The sequence below is a fragment of the Carcharhinus amblyrhynchos genome, chromosome 11 (genome assembly GCF_965287045.1).
Source record: "Carcharhinus amblyrhynchos chromosome 11, sCarAmb.v2.hapA, whole genome shotgun sequence".
NCBI lineage: Eukaryota > Metazoa > Chordata > Chondrichthyes > Carcharhiniformes > Carcharhinidae > Carcharhinus > Carcharhinus amblyrhynchos.
This window is the reverse complement of record NC_137334.1, coordinates 55,426,159-55,444,483: the sequence shown is the minus strand read 5'-3', so window position 1 is coordinate 55,444,483 and position 18,325 is coordinate 55,426,159. Positions and strand designations below refer to the sequence as shown.

The 18,325-nt window shown below is 42.6% G+C and overlaps 1 protein-coding gene across 1 annotated transcript in view; it reads left to right on the top strand.

The window, feature by feature from the left end:
• ly75 (lymphocyte antigen 75) overlaps positions 1 to 18,325 on the top strand; it is a 142,949-nt gene that overhangs the window by 63,607 nt on the left and 61,017 nt on the right. Inside the window, exons 13-16 of the mRNA XM_080199145.1 lie at positions 3,019 to 3,161; positions 7,550 to 7,631; positions 10,788 to 10,859; positions 17,879 to 17,996. Of these exons, the coding sequence (XP_080055271.1) occupies positions 3,019 to 3,161; positions 7,550 to 7,631; positions 10,788 to 10,859; positions 17,879 to 17,996 (415 nt within the window). The remainder of the gene's footprint in view (positions 1 to 3,018; positions 3,162 to 7,549; positions 7,632 to 10,787; positions 10,860 to 17,878; positions 17,997 to 18,325) is intronic.

Here is an 18,325-nt window from a genome sequence, read left to right as displayed (position 1 = left end):
GAAAACTAAGGGAGCATTTTGGGATATAAAGTTGGCTGAGGCCATGGCAATTGGGAGGACACATTTTTCCCCTCTTGGGCATTGAGATGACTGGTAGTATCATTGCTGTCCATAACATGATTTATTGTAGTGATACCTTGTTGCCATGTCTTAGAACTAATAAAGTTTACTTATTTATTTGCCACACGTAGGCTTACCTTAACACTGCAATGAAGTTACTATGAAAATCCCCTGGTTGCCATTCTCCAGCACCTGTTCGGGTACACTGAGGGAGAATTTAGCATGGCCAATGCACCTAATCTGGACTGTGGGAGGAAACCAGAGCACCCAGAGGAAACCCACGCCAACATGGGGAGAACGCGCAAACTCCGCACAAACAGCAACCCAAACCGGGAATCAAACCTGATTCCTGGTGCTGTGAGACAGCAGTGCCAGCTGCTGTGCCACCCCATAGTTTAAGATTCTAATATTTAACCTGGCTGTGATTAAGGGTTATGGGGAGAAAGCGGGAAAGTGGAACTGAGCAGCGACAGATCAACCATGATCTTATTGAATGGCGGGGCAGGCTCGAAGGGCTAGATGGCCTACTCCTGCTCCTATTTCTTATGTTCTTATGTCACCCAGGAATGCCAACTCCCAAAGGCAGCCATTGCTTCCACTCCCAATCGTGACTTGAGTGCCATTAGCAGAAGACCTATGAATAGATGACATGAATAGTTGTCTGGAACACCATGTTAATTTAGGTTCTTTCAAAACAGTTTGTATGACACTTTGTTTAGTACATCAATAGCGGCAACATGTTTGGGATTTGAACAGAGACTTGTTTGTGCTCTGTGCAGGTTGTCTCTGACATCCAGCCTCTGAAGTACAGTGTGGCTACAAGTTGGGAAATGTTTGAGATGGCATGTTTAGAGGTCCAGGCTGTGTTGTTTGCAGGATATCATTTCTGGCCATCTTCAGTGTATGCTGCCTTCAGTTCTGAATCCATCAAAGTCAATGCACAGGGGCCTGATGGTACTGCTGATCTGACGTTGATTTTTCACTGGCCTCAATTTTATAAATGTGATAATCTGTCTCTGTGTCATAATATTCTGATTTATTTCCATGCTTGGTGTTCAAATCCAACCCAGACTGTTGGCCATGTAATATAATGAACAGCAATTGAAAATGAGTGAGGGTTGGAGGATATGGTAGTGGGAGTTTCTAACACAGTTCAGGGTAATAAGGGAACCAGCTTTCTTGTAAATTAAGACAAGGGAGCAGAGTTTTTGATGATTCAGGCCAGAATTTTTAGGATTAGCCCTCACCATCCAAGAGTCCCCATCGGCTCCCCCCACTGCTAATGAGTCGATTTGGCTGTAAGGCAGGACTCCGCCCCTCATTCAGGAGGAAGTCCCACCTTGGAGAGCTGCCAGCCAATCTGGCTGGTAGTTCTCCAGTCCTCCTAGAATAGTGCTGCAGTGGCTGGAACAAACACTGCTAGAAGCTTCCTGAGCCGGAGTCCAGGGAACCAAAGGGAAAAAGCAAGTGTCAGGGGTCCCAGGATGGAGAGGGAGGAAAGGTCTGGGGGCGGTTACCAGGGAAGTGATTGGCATTTTGGAGGTGGATGGGTGGGGAAATAGGCTAGGTGGGGAGGGATGTCCAGGAGTCACTGGGCCTTAAGGGGAGGGTGCCCCTGGACAAAAGGGGCTTCTGGTGGAGGTGGCGCGCGCACCGTGCTCCCCCCCCCCCCCAACACACACACACACACACACATACACACACACACATACACACACACACATACACACACACACACACACACACACACACACACACACACACACACCCCCCCCCCCCCCCCCCCCCAGGCTGTATTCCATTCTCCAGGCAGGAAATGGCTCTTAAGTGGTCATTTAAGATCCTTGATTGGGATAAGTGTTACCTATCTGAGTACCTCCCCATCCCAGTGTAAAATCACTCTGTGATTGGGTTGGGCAGGAACTCAGAGGAATTCCCATCCACACAATTTCATGTAGCACCCACCTCAGAACCCAGCAAGGGGAAATGTAAAATTCAAACCTTGAGGTGTACGTTGGGTATAAGTGTGTTGGAATAGTTGAATCTAGAGATACTGAAGGCATGAATGAGGCTTACAGCAGCAAATGAGCTGGGATGGGTAAAGTTTAACAACATTAAGGAACTTTTATTGATGGCACAAATACAAGCTCGGAAGTTCCTCTTGAGATCAGATTTGACACCAAGGTTATTAACAAACAGGCTCAATATTGACCTGTTGACTGGGAGACAGATGGAGTTGGTAGCTGGGAAACAAATTTGGAGTGAGGGCTGAAAACAATGGTTTCAGTCTTGTCAATATTTAATTGGAGAATTTCTGCTCAATCAAGACTGAGTGCCAGAACAGCAGTTTCACAATTTGGCAAAAGTAGAAAGGTTGAGTGAGGTGGTGGTGGTGGTGGCGGCGTGAGGAAAAGGTGGGCGTCATAAGCATACGTGTGAAAACTAAATGCCCACCTTCAGATGATGCTGCTGAGGAGGAGCAGGTGGAGCTGGATTAGATTCTTGAGGTTAAAATTTGAGGGCAGGCAGTCATCGAGTTATACAGTACAGGAAAAAACCCTTCAGCCCATATTGTCTGTGGCATTCAAAGACAAACAACCTGACTATTCTAATCCCATTTTCCAGCGCTTGGTCCAAACCTTGTATGCCTTGGCAATGCAAGTAAAGATCTAAATACTACTTAAATGTTATGAGGATTTCTGCGTCCACCACCCTTTCAGACAGCGAGTTCCAGATTCCATTATTTCACAAGCCATTGCAATTGATTCATTGGCTTTGATTAAATGGATAAGAATGGAACCATGTGAGAGCAGCCCCAGTGAGCTGGGAGACAACGGAGAGGTGTTGGAGGAGGAATGGTGTGGTGAACCAAGTTAAATGTTTTCTTCCATATTGAACTATATATCAACTCATAACAAAGCACCAAAAGTACCATTGTTAACAAATTTACCCTTGTAGGTTTTTCATCATGAGAGAGTGGTACGAAAGAGAACTTGGGAAGAGGCTGAACGATTCTGTGAGGCACTTGGAGCACACTTGCCAAGTTTCAGTCACAGTGATGAGATATTATATCTTCATAACTTGCTGAGAAGTACAATTAGGTAAGTAAAGATGCAGAAAGAAATGCATGATTTAACTTTATTGCTTCCATGCTTGGCTTTGTATAGTTTGTAAACTGTAATTCCTTGAATGCCAAATACCTAGTTTGTAGTTAGATGTGTGTACATCAGAAGCTGTTTTGGGTTGTACAGAAGGTTGGATGTCAGCTGAAAACATTCAACAGATCTTCATCTACAAGGTGGTACCTCATAATTTTTGCTTGCACATAACTTGGGGTGGCAAAGTCTTAGTGAAAATGGGCAAGAATTTTATTTCAATATCATAATGCACGTCAAATATTCAAAGTGCACAAAAAATGTATTATCTTGAATTTTTGGATGGAGAGGAATATTATGTTTTTGTCGTATTTATTTTGGCCTGATTTAACATTGCTATTTTTAGGTATTGTTTCATCCACAGATTTCCAATAAGAACATACAATCTGTTCCTGAATTCAGATCAGCTCAATTAACATTATTTGCTTTAATTTTTAGATGTTGAAATTTCAACTCTGAAGCAAAATTATTCCATGCCTCAAACATTTTGTGGTGTAAAAAATTATGTCAAATTATCAGGAATAGGTTGTTCTTCAGAGAAAGCAGAGATGCAAAGGAACAGTAACAGACAGGTGAGGTGTAGTACCAAAGGTGGATACCTTCCAGTCACTATTTGCCTGTGAAGCTGAGTTCTAAGATGAAGTGTACTTAACTTGGATTTTTCAAGAATTCCTGTTGCTGAAGACAGATTAGACAGTTGAACTAAATGTAGGAATGGCATAATCAGTGGTCATCAAGGTTACCACAGCATTTTTCTGCATGAGATTCTTTTCAAGTTGTTGCAGGGCAAAGTTGATTTCAGTTAACCTGCAGTCATTCGAGAGATGCTTAGTGCTTTATTTGTCAGAGCAAGCAACTCAATTTCTCATGGACATCAGGCCACTGCATAAGATGTTATTGCTCCTTTTGAAATTGCTGGAAATCATTGGTTAAGGGCCACACAAATCTGCCTAATACAAACTGCACTATGAGCATGTTGGTGATGACCAGCACAGGATTATGCAGGTCAGTGCCTGTTTCCCAATGAGCAGCAACATCATTATTTTAAGGCCCTCTTTCCTCCCATCATTATTTAATGTGTAACGTGGAGCATGAAGCTGGCTCCTCAGAAATCAAGGCTACTCTTTTTGACCTTGGGTCATGATAGCTGTGTGAAAGCTTTGAAATGTTGTTGAGCATAGGCAAGATGAAGTCTGTACAGCGAGGGGAATTGGTTTTGACCATGCTAGTGATCATTTGGAACAGTGTTTCAGAATTTTGACCCATCTGGCGACAATGTACTGTTCAGTTCATTCAAAAGTGCCAAGATGATCATCAATCTGCTGAATGCTGTTTTCCATGCAATAATAAGATAGAATAATAATAGGCATAAGTATATATAAAAAGAGGGCAATCATCTAGGAAAGAAGACAAAAAGGTATCGACACAATCTGACAACCCTGATAATAGTAAGGCTGCGAGAACCATACCTGGTTTCTATAGTAGCTATACATGCATGCAAAAGAGATGGCGTGTCTAGCCTGCCTCTGAGAGTCCGTGAGAGAGCACCGCTGTGTATTATCCCGGGGTTCCCAAATTTCTTCATTGTGATGCCATTATTAATTATTCTAGGAAGTGAATCTGATTATGTACTCCTTCATACTTGCCTACATCTGTGTAACCAGATTAACAATGTCTTGAATGTGTGGCATCAATATTCTGTGTTCAAAGATAATTTTTCTTTCAAAAAAACATATTTCATTAGAAAATAAGGGACTAATTTTTTCAAGTGGATCACGATAGCTTTTCAATTTTAGCCAGCTTGACAATCCATCTTATTGAGCTTAATTGCAAACTTTGATGCCAAATGCTGAGAGAGCCAGCATATAAATTAATTTGGTAAGAAAATGTGAAGCATTGTCTGTTATTTTGTGGAAAAACCTTCTACTTCTGCATCGTTCACTCAAAGCCAAGGTTGCCAAATATTTCGAGAGTAGTTGATTCAAAATCTCTCCTTGGTAGCTTATGTGACACCACCCGCATTTCTTCCCAACCATTATTTATTCTTTACAGCCATGTAACCAAAGTAGCTAACTTTACATATGCACATGATTTATCGTCACAAACTTGCAGGATATTGAAAGGTCTGGGTAGAGTGGACATGGGAAAGATGTTTCTGTTAGTAGAAGAGATTAGGATCTGAGGGCACAGCGTCAGAGTAAAAGGATGACCTAGATGAGGAATTTCTTCAGCCAAAGGATGGTGAATCTGTAAAATTCATTGTAACAGAAGGCTGTGGAGACCAAGTCAGCGTATTTAAGACCAAGGTAGATTCTTGACTGGTAAGGGGGAAAGGTTATAGGGAAAAGGCAGGAGGATGGGATTGAGAAACATATGGGCAGCATGGTAGCACAGTGGTTAGCATTGCTGCTTCATAGCTCCAGGGTCCTGGGTTTGATTCCCAGCTTGAGTCACTGTTTGTGTGGAGTTTGCACATTCTCCTCATGTCTGTGTGGGTTTCCTCTGGGTACTCCAGCTTCCTCCAACAGACCAAAGATGTGCGGGTTAGGTTGATTGGCCAAGCTAAAGAAATTGCCCCTTAAAATCCAGGGATGCGTAGGTTAGAGGGATTAGTGGGTACAATGTGTAGGGATATGGGGGTCGGGCCTGGGTGGAATTGTTTGCTGCAGACTCGATGGGCCGAAGGGCCTCTTTCTGCACTGTAGGGTTCTATGATCTATGATCATATCAGCAATGACCGAATGATGGAGCAGACTCGATAGGCCGAATGGCCTAATTCTGCATCCCATATCTTGTGATAAGAGTCCCATTAATGAATTGTATAGAATTACTTTTACCTACAGCACAAAAAATGGGAATTGGGTCCACCAGGGCATATGTTCACACAAGACTGCTAATCAATTAGTGAGCAAAGGAGGGATGATACTGAAGATTCTTTCTCTCAGTTTCAAAAGCACTATCCTACCACCTATGTGTATGTATAGTGTTGAGATAGGACCCTCCTAAAACTTTATTGTAAAAGTATATTAGATTTAGAATAGTTACCTTTATTGGGTTCATTATCAGCTGATTATACAGCATAATATTGGTGTACTTTCAAGCTAGTATTGGAGTAACTTTGAGGGGGCAAACGTACTTTAATTACTAGAAACCTGGACATCAAGGGAAATTAGAGCATCAGTACGCTGCAGTAGGTGTGAAGTGCTGTCCTAGATGGTATAACAGCATATCAGGCAATGGTGTCTTTATGTAAAATGATGCATTGAAGCATCTTGTTGATGTATATTCCTTATTTCTGCAATGGTACATACCCAGCTGTTTTAATGATTATGCCTTTTGTTCTGCTGAGTGGCTTATCTATTATACAAAGAAGGATTTTTAAAAATCAGATTGAACATTGTTTTGCCAAGTGGGAGCGTTACAATGGAGCTCTGTTGTGTTCTGTGTGGGTTCTCTGCGCACATGTTCTCCTAAATTTCTTTGGCAGATCAGGTTAACACAAGTAAATACCATGTCTAATATGATTCATGATTCCTATTGTACTGCAGTTTAAGAAAAATAAAGCCTGCAGACATTCTTTCAGGGTTTTTGCTTGTGGTTGGGAGGGAGAGCACAACTGCATTGTGTAAACGGACCGGGTGCACATGATGTTGGGCTGCTCTTGCTGCTTTCTCTGTGCTTGTTGCAGTAGCATAACTGGTTTGTAATGTGAATGGTTGATTGTACAGTATTTAAATGAAAGCAATGTAACTGAACGCTATCTGGTACAATGTGAAGTGTGACATCATCAGCTTTGGATCTGAGAATGACAAATGATGAGAGACTAGGATCTTTGGAAGCTCAAAGCAGTTCAGGTATCCATGTACACATTTGTATAGTAGATAGTTACGAATGGTAACCAGAAATGCAAATTATCCAAGAGAATACCCAGGCATGAAGGATTCAAATACAAGGACAGGTTGCGGAAACCTGATTTGTATTTTCCTGAATTTGGGTTTAAAATGATTATGCAACTCAATGAGGTAGATACAAAGAACTATATCCCTGCATCTTGACTTTAAAACTAGACATTTGAGAATCAAATCAGGAAACATCATTTCACACAAGGGGTAGCCTGTCACTTGGTCCACATAAGGTTGTGATAGATGCTGGATTAATTGAAATTTTAAAGATGGAAGCTGAGAGATTTTTGTTAAATAACAATTTTGAGGCTTTTGGAACACAAGGATGTAAATGTAATTGAGATACACATCAACCGTGATCTGCACTTGAGGGGCTGAGTGGTCTAACCCTGTTTCCTAAACCTGTTTTTGGTTAATTTTTCCTTTTTACAGTGATGAACGATGGTTTTGGATTGGATTGAACAAAAGAAATCCAGATTCCAAAGGCTCTTGGGAATGGAGTGACAGCAGGCCGGTAATTTTTTATTTTTCTTGCTGTTTAACAGATTTTGTTTATGTTAATAAAAGCTAATTAGAAGTCCAGTGTTGCACCAAATTTCCAGCTTCAGGGATTTCCCTTTGCAAATATGTTCTTGTGTTTTATTCCCATTGTGATTTGTTAAATTTGTCTTTGCATCCATCTCTCTCAAATTCAGAAGTATTTTTCAGTGTTGTTACATTCAGACACCAAACTGGATGAAGTTAATCTCGCAATAGAGACCACAAATGCACCGTATATATCCACAATATTACAGACTGGTGCCCACATTGTAACAAAATAACTTCTGTTCTTTTGTTGTAAAATTAATACAAATAATAGTGAGGTTGATCATCCCAAAGCTGATTTTTTTTTTAAATGCAGGGTATGAGGATGATGTGTCTAGGGCGGTGGATAGAGGAGAGCCGGTGGATGTGGTCTTTCTTGATTTTCAGAAGGCGTTTGATAAGGTGCCGCACAAGAGGTTATTACAGAAGGTCGGGGGCATGGAGTTGGGGGTAGGGTGTCAGTGTGGATAGGGGATTGGCTGTCAAATAGGAGGCAGAGAGTGGGGGTCAGTGGGTGCTATTTGGATTGGCAGTTGGTGACTAGTGGAGTGCCCCAGGGGTTGGTGCTGGGGCCTCAGCTATTTATCATTTATGTAGATGATCTGGAGGAGGGAACTGCGTATATGGTGTCGAAATTTGCTGATGACACCAAGATTGGTGGAACGGCAAATTGTGCGGAGGGTGTGGGAAGTCTGCAGAAGGATCTAGATAGGCTGGGTGAATGGGCCAGGAACTGGCAAATGGAATTTAATGTTGGCAAGTGTGAAGTTGTCCACTTTGGGAGGAATAATGGTAGGAAGGACTATTATTTACATAGCGAAAAACTGCAGCATGCAACGGTGCAGAGGGACCTCGGGGTCCTTGTGCATGAGTCGCAAAAACCCAGCCTGCAGGTGCAGCAGGTGGTCAGGAAGGCGAATGGGATGCTGGCCTTCATAGTGAGGGGGATAGAATATAAATGTAGGGAGGTCTTGCTGCAACTGTACAGGGCACTGGTGAGGCCGCAGCTGGAGTACTGTGTGCCGTTTTGGTCGCCACACTTACGCAAGGATATTTTGGCCTTGGAGGGAGTGCAGAGGAGGTTTACTAGGCTGATACTGGAGTTGAGGGGGTTGAGCTATGAGGAGAAGCTGAATAAACTAGGCTTGTACTTGTTAGAGTTTAGAAGAATGAGGGGAGATCTCATTGAGACATATAAGATGATGAATGGGATGGATAGGATAGAGGTGGAGAGGCTCTTCCCGCTCAGAAAAGACAGTAGGACTAGAGGGCACAGCCTCATGATAAAGGGGGGGGGGGGGGGTTAGAACAGAGTTGAGGAGGAACTTCTTCACTCAAAGGGTGGTGAATCTCTGGAATCCTCTGCCCGTTGAAGTGGTGGAGGCTGCCTCGCTAAATATATTTAAGACGCGGGTAGATAGGTTTTTAATAGGCAAGGGGATTAAGGGTTATGGGGAGAGGGCGGGAAGGTGGAACTGAGCCACGACAGATCAGCCATGATCTTATTGAATGGCGGGGCAGGCACGAGGGGCTAGATGGCCTACTCCTGCTCCTATTTCTTATGTTCATATGCCTTGGGGTATAAGGTTATTAAACGATAGAATCCCTGAGGTGCAGAAGGAGGCCATTTGGCCCATCAGATCTGCACTGACCACAATCCCACCCGGGCCTTCTCCCCACAACCCCATGCATTTACCCTAGCTAGTCCCACTGACACTAAAGGGCAATTTAGCATGGCTATTCCACCTAACCCCCACATCCATGGACTATGGGAGGAAACCCACACTGACACAGGGAGAATGTGCAAACTCCACACTAGACAGTGACCCAAGCTAGGAATTGAACCTGTGTCCCTGGTGTTATGAGGCAGCAGTGCTAACCACTGTGCCACCACTGGATTAAGTCTTCAGCCCTTCTAAATTGTTTTTGTTGTCCGGTGTTATTTTCTGGACTCAAACAGTTTATATTGAATTTGAACACTTCTGTTCTTCGTTGAATGGACATCTTGTTCATTTCTTTTAAAGATTTTTCATTAATTCACCATTTGATGCAAATGTCAATTTGTTCCAATAGTGCACAACTTGAAATGTAAAATATACCACTGCTGTGTCTGTACATTGGTATGCAGCATCTATATTAATGACTTAGATCATCTAAGTTTGCTGATGACATCAAGATAGGTAGAAAGTTAAGCTGTGGAGAGAACTCAAGCTGTAAAGAGATAGGGCCAGGATTCTCCAATGTTGTGTGCCCTGAGAATGGAGAATTTGGTGCTAAAACAAAACTCCATTCACTGCAGTGGGACTGGAGAATCCCAGCTGTGGGCAAAGTTGGAGAATTCCAACCATAGACAGGTTGGGTAAATGGGCAACAAGATATCAGATGGGGTATGATATAAGGAAGTGTGAAGTTCTTCACTTTGATCATAAGAATAAAAGAACAGAATTTTTTTTAAAAGGTGTGAAACCTAAATGTTGATGTTCAGAGTCTTGGGTATGCTCATGTAAGGAGCACAAAGTTAGTACGCAGGTGCAGCAAGCAATTAGGAAAACATGGTATGTTGGCCATCATTGCAAGAGGATTGGAGAAAAATAATAAATTGCTGTCATTGTGCAGGGTTTTAGTGAGACTGCATCTGGAGTACTGTGTGCAGTTTTGGTCCCCACATTTCAGAGGGGAGATTGGAGGCAGCACAGTAAAGGTTCACTAAATTGTGGTTTGATATTATAGAACTTGTATTACTGACAAAACTCAAGATTACCAATCAGAGTCCACTTGCCAACCAATCAGCATTCCCTCTTCATGCAGTATAGATAGCCTTTTCCTTTATAATTTGCATCCTTATGAACCTGTTCTGGCTAGTGTGCAATAAAAAAACTTCAACAGCATATTGCATTTTGCAGCAATTATTAACTATACTTACCAGAAGTCATTTGCAAATCCAACAGCAAGACACTCCCATGGTGAGCATGGATAACAGACACCTATGACTGCTGTGGCCTGTGTATGATTGTTGATGCCCACTAAGAGCATATTATCTCAAATATTTATTGCCAGACATGTTCTAATCTTTTATTTTTGGTAGGTTTCCTTGGTGACGTTACCCTTTGACTTTAAAGAAGATGATTATGCTGTCAGAGACTGCGGTGCATTTCTGGTGAGATTCTGATACTTTTTAGAACTAAATTGTTTAGTTTATTTGTTGAAGATGTGTTGTATGCTGGCAAAGTTACATTCATTGCTCATCCCTGTTTGCACTCAGAAAATGATGGTGAACCATTTGCGTCTATGAAATGGGCAGTATATGGCACAGTAGTTAGCATTGTGGTCTCACAGAGCCAGGGACCCGAGTTCAGTTCTGGCCTCAGGTCACAGTCTGTGTGAAGCTTATTTGTTCTGTTTGTGTCTGGGTTTCTTCCGGGTCTGACTAGGTGAATTGGCCACGCTAAATTCCCTCTTAAGTGTCAGGGAAACTAGCAGGATAAGTACATGGGGTAAGAGGATCGGGCCCGGGCAGGTTTGTTGTTGGCGTAGGTTCGATAGGCCAAATGGCATTGTTTTGCACTGGAAGGATTCTATGATTCTACAAATTTCTCTTCCCCAGAAAGCAGTGGAGACTGGGGCATTGAGTATATTCAGAGTCGAGTTAGACAGGTTTTGATAAACTACAGAGTTGAGGGTTATGCTGGGCAGGCAGGGAAGTGGAGTTGTGCCCACAATCAGATCAGCCATGATCTAATGAAATGGTGCAGCAGGCTTGAAGGATAAGGGGGCCACTCCCCCTGATTCTCATGTTTGCATGCTTCAACTGTTATATCTTTATACTGCTGCTGACCCCATGATTATGTTAGGCAGGCAATTCCAAAGTTTTGACCAAGCAACAATGTAAGGACAGCATATCCATTCACTTTAGGATGATGTGATTTGCAAGTAAATTTAGATATGTTGGCATTCTTGTACACTTGCTACTGTTCTGAAGGTGTTCTTTAAGCTTGGTGGGTTGCTACAGTACATTCTGTAGTTAGGACAGGAACCCTGGTTTCAGTGACAAGCACCAATCAAGCACACCGCTTTGTCCTTAATGGTGTTTTGTTTTTAAGCGTTGTTACAGCTCATCCATCCGTTTGAGTGATGAATATTCCGTTACACTCCTGACTTGATTATTTGAGGAGTCAGAAAGTTCACATTCAATATGCTGATCATCCCACAATGACTGGTCTAACTCAACATCTGGTCAGCAGTGACCTCCTGGATATTTCTGAGCCATGTTTCAGCAATGACTGTGTCTTTTGGCTGTCAAAAAATGGGGCTAAGCTTTTGCTTGTTGGAGAAGATTATTGTCTGCCTCTGTGCAATGCAACAATTACTGACTGTTTTCAGCCCAAGCATGGTTGTTAACCAGAATTTGCTGGTAAAACAGTTTAGAGGAGTTGAAAATGTGTTGAATGTTGTAGAGCAGTTGACAAATAGCCCTATTTCTGACCTTAAGACAAAAGAAAGTCACTGAAGCTACTGGAGATAATTCAGCCAAGAACACTGCAAAGGAGACTGCTGTAGAGATGTCATGGGTTCTGATAATGTGACCGCCTTCCTGTGCTGCATATTACTCCAGCCCCACAAATTATTCCTGTTGACCACAGATGACCTCAGTTTTGCTAGGGCTCTGTTACATCCTACCCAATTAAATGTTGACTTTAATGTCTCTTGTTTATGCCTTTTTTGATTTCTTTTAGTTGCAATTTGAATGTTCTATTATTTCCTGCCGAATCTTTGCACTATTACATTTTTTCTCCACTCTTCACACAACAATCTTGCTGACGGCTACAGTGCAATGTGCGCAACAACAAATGCAGGCTGAAGTCCTTTGAGGGTTTTACTGACACACTGAATCAGAGGGAGAAATAAATGTGTGGAAAAAAAAACAGAATCTCAGCCAGAATGATTAGCATGTTGGTCTCTCTAACAACACATTTACAGAAGTTGCCAACCCAAGCCTTTTCCCAGTAGTTCTATACAAATGTGCGTGGTATAGTGTCCCAATAATTATCAATGTCTCCATTGTCACGTTTGATTTAATTTTGTATATGGCTGCAAGGGAACCATCACAGCAAGAAGAATGTCCAATTTTATTTTCCTTGTTGATGTTTAGCCATTGTGGTATGATGTTTTGCCTGCTTGTTAATTGTTACACCCCCAGCTTATTCCTGGCCAATACTGCAACATCAGTTAATGTGCCATCCAGACATGTTTTGAACCGGTGACTGATAAATTAGTCGTCATGACCAGCACTTCAATCATTTTTTCTAACAACAATATCATACTCATTAATGCACATTTAGAATTATGTAACACCTTTAGCACAGTAAAGCAAGGTTCTACATAGATATACAGTTGTTGACAGGGGCCTCAACAGCATGCAGTCCATCTCCCACACCACAACCCTCATCTCCTCCCTCCCAGAGCAAGGATAGAGATCCCCTTGTTCTCTCATTTCACCCCACCAGCCTCTGTATGCAAAGCATAATCGTCTGCCATTTTCGCCAACTCTGCCATGATGCCACCACCAAACACATCTTTCCTTCACTCCGTTGGCCAACATTCCACAGAGGCCATTCCCTCTGGGGTAACCTAGTCCACTCCTCCACTATAGTCAACACCTCTCCCGTCACTCTTGGCAGCTTCCAATGCAATCACACAAGGCGTAACGTCTGTCCCTTTACTACTTCTATGCTTCCCATCCAAGGTCCAAAACATTCATTTCAGGTTAAGCAGCATTTCACTTGCACCTCTTTTAATTTGGTGTATTGCATTCACTGCTCCCAATGTGTTCTCTATATTGAAGAGACTATGCGTAGACTGGATGATCACTTTGCTGAGCACCTTTGGTCTGTAGGCAATCAGGACCCCGACCTTCTGGTTGCTTGCCATTTTAACATACAATCCTGCTCCCGTACCCACGTGTCTGTCCTTGGCCTGCTGCAATGTAAGAAGTCTCAACACCAGGTTAAAGTCCAACAGGTTTATTTGGTAGCAAATGCCACCAGCTTTCAGAGCGCTGTCCCTTCGTCAGGTTGCTTCTTCAAAGGGGCAGCACTCCAAAAGCTCGTGGCTTTTGCTACCAAATAAACCTGTTGGACTTTAACCTGATGTTGTGAGACTTCTTACTGTACTTACCACAGTCCAACACTGGCACCTCCACATCATGACTGCTGCAATGTTTCAGTGAAGTTCGATGCAAACTGGAGGAACAGCATCTCATCTCCTAGCCTCAACATCGAATTCAACAACTTCAGATGATTTGCTCTACCCCATATCAACCTTTTTTTTGTTCAATTTTTTTTACTGTTCTCTACCTTTTTTATTTCTTTATTGTCTGTCTTCATTGTTCTTCCTCCCCCCCCCCACTCCCCTTACCTTTTCTTCCCTTTTAACCTCCTGTCTCATCCATTTTCTTCTCTTCCACACACCACCCCCCACCACCACCACCACCACCACCACCACCAACATCTTCTTCTGTCACAGTTTACCCTCTCATTTTAGCTTCTCTGCCATTTGGCTGTTCACGCCCTTTATTCTCTCTCTAGACAGCCATTAACAGCCTTTCCCCTGGTTTCTGTGACTATGACTCATCTTTCATTCCCTCACCCTACAGTGAAAATATCCCCCACTTTCTTTGCCTTTTAGCTTTGACAAAGGGTCATCTGGACTCAATGTCAGTTCTTTTCTCTCCTTATAGATGCTGCCAGACCTGCTGAGATTTTGCAAAATTTCCCCTTTTGGTTCTACATAGGCATGTTGCCTAACAATGAAACAAAGAGCTACTGAAGGAGATATTAGGACATGTTCCCAAAAACTTAGTCAGATAGGTTGATTTTTAAGGAGCAACATAAAGCGAATGAGGGAGGTAGAGAGACAGAGGTTGATGGAGGGATTGCAGAGCTTTGGGGCTTTGGCAGCGAAAGGAACCGGTCCAACAATGGCGTGATTTAAATTGGATGCACATGAGATCAGAATTGGAGGAGCACAGATAGCATCTTAATGTGATGATACTGCTGCATTTTCCAAAGTGCAGGAAGTCATTAATGCCAGTTATCCAAACAACAACTTCCTGTCCATGTTTTCCATTAACAATTACCACTCTTCACCTGTGTACTGTGTCAAACAGTGCTCCGCACTCGAGGGTTAAACTCTCCAGAGTATAGCTTGCTGCATTAGTATTTGCAAACTTCAGTGAATGTAAGCATGAAGGAGAATGCTGTATGTTGTTGCCTTCCCCCGAGGCACTGAACGTGATAGAATGCTGGCTGCAAGAAATATGGATGAGAAGGGAATGGAGAGCTATGATAGATTTAGATGAGGAAAGATGAAAGGGGGCTTAAGCTGAGCATAAATGTCAAACTGGACTAGTTGGGCCAAATGGCCTGCTTCTGTGCTGTATGGCCTGTGTGGAAAAACTGTATTCATTTTCTTGAAATGGCAACATGCTGCCTTTTAATGTTATAGTGGTCCTGTATTGTTGTGTGGAGCTCAGCGAGCAAAGAAATGACATCCAAGTTGGTTAGTATTAAAGCATATAGGCAAGACATCCTCTAGGTAAGTGCCTTGGAGATCCAAGCACTTGTGAGACTTTGTTTAATTTAAAGTTTATTTATTAATGTCACAATTAGGCTTACGTTAACACTGCAATGAAGTTACTGTGAAAATCCCCCCCGTTGCCACACTCTGGCAGCTGTTCGGGTACACTCAGGGAGAATTCAGCACAGCCAATCAACTTAACCTGCATGTCTTTCAGACTGTGGGAGGAAACCGGAGCTTTTGGAGAAAACCCAATCAGACACGGGCAGAAAGTGCAGACTCCACACAGACAGTGACCCAAGCCAGGAATCAAACCCAAGTCCCTGGCGCTGTGAGGCAGCAGTGCCAACCATTGTGCCACTCACAATGAATACCCACAATGTGTAGCTTCACATTTGCTTTGTGAGCTATCAAACAGGAGTTTGATGCCATGTTACTTGCCAGTGACAGCATTTCATGCATCCTTGTGAAGCTTTTTTCACATCAGTTTTTCACACACACACCAATATCCTTGTTAACAAAGACTGATAAATACTGAGAATGCATTTGAACCTTTATATAGACTGAAACATTATTTGTTTCCTAAGCCAGCTATTTGACTTGAAGTGACCACAAACTTTTAAATTTGAGATACGAGCTGCATTTTCCATATTCTCACAATGTCATCTTTCAGCTCAAGGTCAAAAGTAAAATGCTGAGCTAGCACTTCATGCAAATTGTTTAAATATTTGATGCTGGAAGACGGTGTGCAGTTCAACGCTTTGGGCTTTTTGTTAACTTTGTGATAGCAACTGAGACATTTGCCAGGATTGCAAAATTTGCCCTTGATGTTTTGAGTGAGAAAATGGGTGCAAGTCAAAAATTTCCCCTGTGTGAATTTGGTGGATTGGCCTTGCTGCCTGTCAGAAGAGAGCATTTTGAGGCTGTTTTCAGATTTGGGTCCATTTAATGCAACCAGGGATCTATTGGCACCCATGCTGTGGTGCAGCTTATGGTGAGTTCCAAACATGGCTCGGTTTTGACTCTGATCTGGTCATTAGCTTGGAACGTGGAAAATATATGGGGATGTCAGCAGCACATTACAGTATTTTTCTACTTCTACGTTTGTGAAGCAGCTATGCCTTATAGTTGTACTTCTAGATTGCAATCTGAACTCGACAACAAATGTAGGACAATTTGCACATCTAAATGGGTTTTCATTTGAAACTGATACGCTATTAACATTTTTATATGCCAATTGAAAACTATACTAGGTGGAATCTAATGCCTTGGGGCTGAGATCAGGCAGGAAGGTGAAGGGTGGAGCTCCTGTCATCTTTCTGCCTCCTATCTCGGGCAGGAAGGCAGCCTTTCATCTCAGAGGCCAATTGAAATCCTTCAGTCACCATTCCTGTGGCAGACAGGCAGGGTACTTAAGTTATCCAGGGAGACCCAATTGTCCTCAGACTTTTTGAGGGATGAGGACGTCTCTCATTCTCAGTCTTCCAGAGCAAGGAATCTAGCATTTGGAAGTAGGTGATCCCATTGGAAGCTGCCCTTGCAATCCTTGCAATCTCTATCCTGCTCATCTCTATCTGGGGATTCATGCATTAACCCCAGTGCAAAAAGGCAGTGGCCAGCACACTCAGTTGTGCTGCTGGCACCCCAGAGCTGCCAGCCTCTGGGCACACCTTACAGCTGGATTCACACCTCAATGGAGCACGGCAGCACATTGGGGGACAGCACAGTGGTTAGCACTGCTGCCTCACCGTGCCAGGGACCTGAGTCCAATTCCCATCTTGCGTCACCTTTCTGTGTGGAATTTGCGCATTCTCCTCATGTCTGCATGGGTTTCCTCTGGGTGTTCCAGTTTCCTCCCACAGTCCAAAGATGTGCAAGTTAGGTTGGCCATGCTAAATTGCCACTTAATGTCAGGGGGACTAGCAGAGTAAATATGTGAGGCTACAGAAATGGGGACTGGGTGGGATTGTGGTTGGTACAGATTCGATGGGTTGAATGGCCTCCTTCTGTACTGTAGGGGTTCTATGAGCCTTTCCAGTGGGAGGCTAGACACTGTCCATAGTGTGTTTGGTTGCCTCAGAATAGTATTGGGTCACCTGTGGAAAGGAGGTGCTGGGCTTTTTCAACTGGTGAGGTGGATCTGTGTCACCACTGCTAAATTCTGTCATATGTCAGCTAAGCCTTGGATATGCAGTGTCACCCTCAGCCCGCCCCCATACCAGCAGCTTCATCTGCAGGTGAGAAACAGGTGGGAATCAGTTTTAAAAACATGTAAATGTTTGAAAATATTTGTTTAAAAAGTTCATTATAATGGAAGTGGTGAGAGATTTTGTAAATTAAATAACAAGAATATTTGCTTTGAAGGGCTATTGCGAGAATAAGCTGCAGTTAAGCAATAGCAAATTTAACTCCTTACTCGAGTAGGTGTACAAGTACAGACCTGCGATTGTTTAGTCAGCAGTTAACCGCTCCAATTTTATAGCTCCTTTTTGTAGCTGAAATGTTCAGCTATTAATGGCATCCATTGAAAGCATTAAGTATATAATGTAAGTATTTTGATATTAAGCAATAGGTTACCAATTTTGTTTTGCACTTTCACAGACCCAGAGACCTCTTTGGCGGCATTTTATGATGATTGACATCAGAAAGAAATTTGACTATCACTTAATGCCCTTCCACTGTGATATTAAACTGGAGTGGGTGTGTCAAATACCTAAAGGTCAGTCGTTGTTTATTCAAATTAACTCCAATTGTTTGTGGCAGGTTAGTCAACTTTGTTGCTGCAATTATCATTAGTTTAATTAAATATTTCATGTAGTGCCTTGGCATTGCTCAATTCATTACGTTATCTGTGATGATGATGCTAGGAAATGGACTCAGCTAGTAGCAGAAAGTTAACACGGAGCAACTTTAAGATTTATTGTGCAATGATGCTTTGAACTTTTCATTTGTTTGTTTATATATATTTTATAAGAGCCTAAGTGGGGGGAAGTGAATCACAGCATGTTTGATTTGTGACTAATAAAACAAGCTCATTTTAGAAAAGCT